Source organism: Fulmarus glacialis, unplaced genomic scaffold, assembly GCF_000690835.1.
Source record: "Fulmarus glacialis isolate BGI_N327 unplaced genomic scaffold, ASM69083v1 scaffold7072, whole genome shotgun sequence".
Taxonomy (NCBI): domain Eukaryota; kingdom Metazoa; phylum Chordata; class Aves; order Procellariiformes; family Procellariidae; genus Fulmarus; species Fulmarus glacialis.
This window is the reverse complement of record NW_009199694.1, coordinates 1-2,055: the sequence shown is the minus strand read 5'-3', so window position 1 is coordinate 2,055 and position 2,055 is coordinate 1. Positions and strand designations below refer to the sequence as shown.

The 2,055-nt window shown below is 47.6% G+C and overlaps 1 protein-coding gene across 1 annotated transcript in view; it reads left to right on the top strand.

The window, feature by feature from the left end:
• LOC104073524 (deleted in malignant brain tumors 1 protein-like) overlaps nt 1-879 on the top strand; it is a gene marked incomplete at both ends in the record, with an annotated part of 2,075 nt that extends 1,196 nt beyond the window's left edge. Inside the window, one exon of the mRNA XM_009573338.1 lies at nt 556-879. Within this exon, the coding sequence (XP_009571633.1) occupies nt 556-879 (324 nt within the window). The remainder of the gene's footprint in view (nt 1-555) is intronic.
• Between the last annotated feature and the right edge of the window lie 1,176 nt (nt 880-2,055).

The window sequence follows — 2,055 nt, the reverse complement described above, 5'->3', positions numbered from 1 at the left end:
CCCTACACAGAGTTGCCAAGTGCAATTAGAGATGCCCTGGGGCATTTGACACAACCTGACAGATGAGATACAGGCCGTAAGGGAGAGACCCTACAGAGTAGGAGTCTGGGGGAATACCTATGGCATCACATGTGCTGCTGAATGCTTATTTGGGCAATTGAATCAAATGTCAGTATTTGGCCAGCTGAGCAGCTCCACAGATGTCATTGACTAACTAGAATTTGAACCTCCACCTCACATGGAGACACCAACAGGTCTATTAAGACATGTGGGTGTCTTGATCTGTAGCCAGTCCCCACCCCTAGAGTAACATCACAGGGGTAATTGCACAGTCCTGTTTCATAAGGGATTCCCAATCTATGCTACTTATATCTCTGATTCTGAGCTCTGCAACCACAGAGGAAGACACAGAACCTGATATTCACCAGCCTTCACCTCGTTAAGTCCTGGGCAATGCTAGTGAAGATCTCTCCCTGCCTTTGATCTCTAGGCAATCTTTCCATGTGCAATCTGTGATCCTGTTTTTGTTGTTGTTTTTTTTCTTTTTTAATGCAGAAATTAAAAAAACAGTTAAGCTGCAATTAGTGAATGGTTCAAGTCGTTGTGCTGGGAGAGTGGAGGTGCTTTATGGCCAGCAATGGGGAACTGTCTGTGATGACAACTGGGATATAATTGATGCTGAAGTTGTATGCCGGCAGCTGGGCTGCGGGACCGCTCTATCTGCTCCTTCCTCAGCTTACTTTGGGGGAGGGCCTGACCCCATTTGGCTTGATGATGTGAACTGCAAAGGAACGGAAGCTGCCCTCTCAGAATGCAGTGCAAAAGCTTGGGGAAGCCATAACTGTGTGCATGGAGAAGATGCTGGTGTGGTGTGCTCAGGTAAATCCCACTCTGCATGACACGAGTGGGTTTTATGGGGTGCGGAGAGGTGCTGGAGGTGCTGTAGGAGGCCCTGTTCCCTTTGGAGCAGCGCTGACCCCAACACCCAAGAGAACTGTAAGATAAAAAGTGATTCACACTGTTAAAGCCTAAAGTGGTCTTGCCTCTTCTCCTTAGTTAAAATCCACTACCACAGACTCACTGGTAAAAGACAGTGGTGCTGCAGAAATTATTTGTAGGGCTCCCCATGCACATGGCCAGTGGATGCCTTGGTAGAGCATCCTCTCACTGCAGAGAGCAGTGGCTTTGGCAGCCCCACCACCTCACGCTCATGCCAGTAGATGTAGTTCCTTCTGAAGTTCCCCAAAAACTCTTGCATTAAGTGAGGTTCTTCCCTTTGCCTACATTGACCCACCCGGTGTATTAGTATCAAGTCCTTCCATGCAACTGGAGCCCCAAGGTTACATCTCCAAGTCTCCTTTCATTACACCCAGAGTCATCCACTCCTTCATCGCCCAAGCCACAGAAGGCAAAGGCAGGGACTGGGAGAATGATGTGCCGTGTAGGAGACATTAGGTTCAAGACCATCTAAGGAACCTGAAGGTGAACTAGTCCATGGGACCTGATGAGATCCATCCACGGGTCCTGAGGGAATTGGCGGATGAAGTTGCTAAGCCACTATCCATCATACCTGAGAAGTCCTGGCAGTCCAGTGAAGTTCCCGCTGACTGGAAAAGGGGAAACATAACCCCCATTTTTAAAAATGGCTGAGAGGCAGATAGAGATAGACAGTATGAGAGTGATTCTGGCACCTCTAGTTATCTAGCACCTTCTGGTGTGTGTTAAGGGACCTGGGACATCTATAAGGGGCTGGCAGCAAGACACACAGCAGACCTGAAACCCCTTGCAATGGCAGACAGAGGCTAGACCATCCTAAAAGTGCTGGACATCCATATTTAAACAAGACTGGGGCTTGCTCTCTGCCATCCCAAGTATATTTTAGTTTGTAAAATCCATTGCTGAGCAGCTAACGTTGTGATGATAGAGGAAGTGCTTGTGTTGCCTCTTTATGCAGTTTTCCCATGCAAAACTGCGAGAGATGCTAAGTTTATTGCCAGGTGGAGGACAGATACACCAGACTCTGTACCAGATACTTTCTTGATTTTTTTTTTTTTT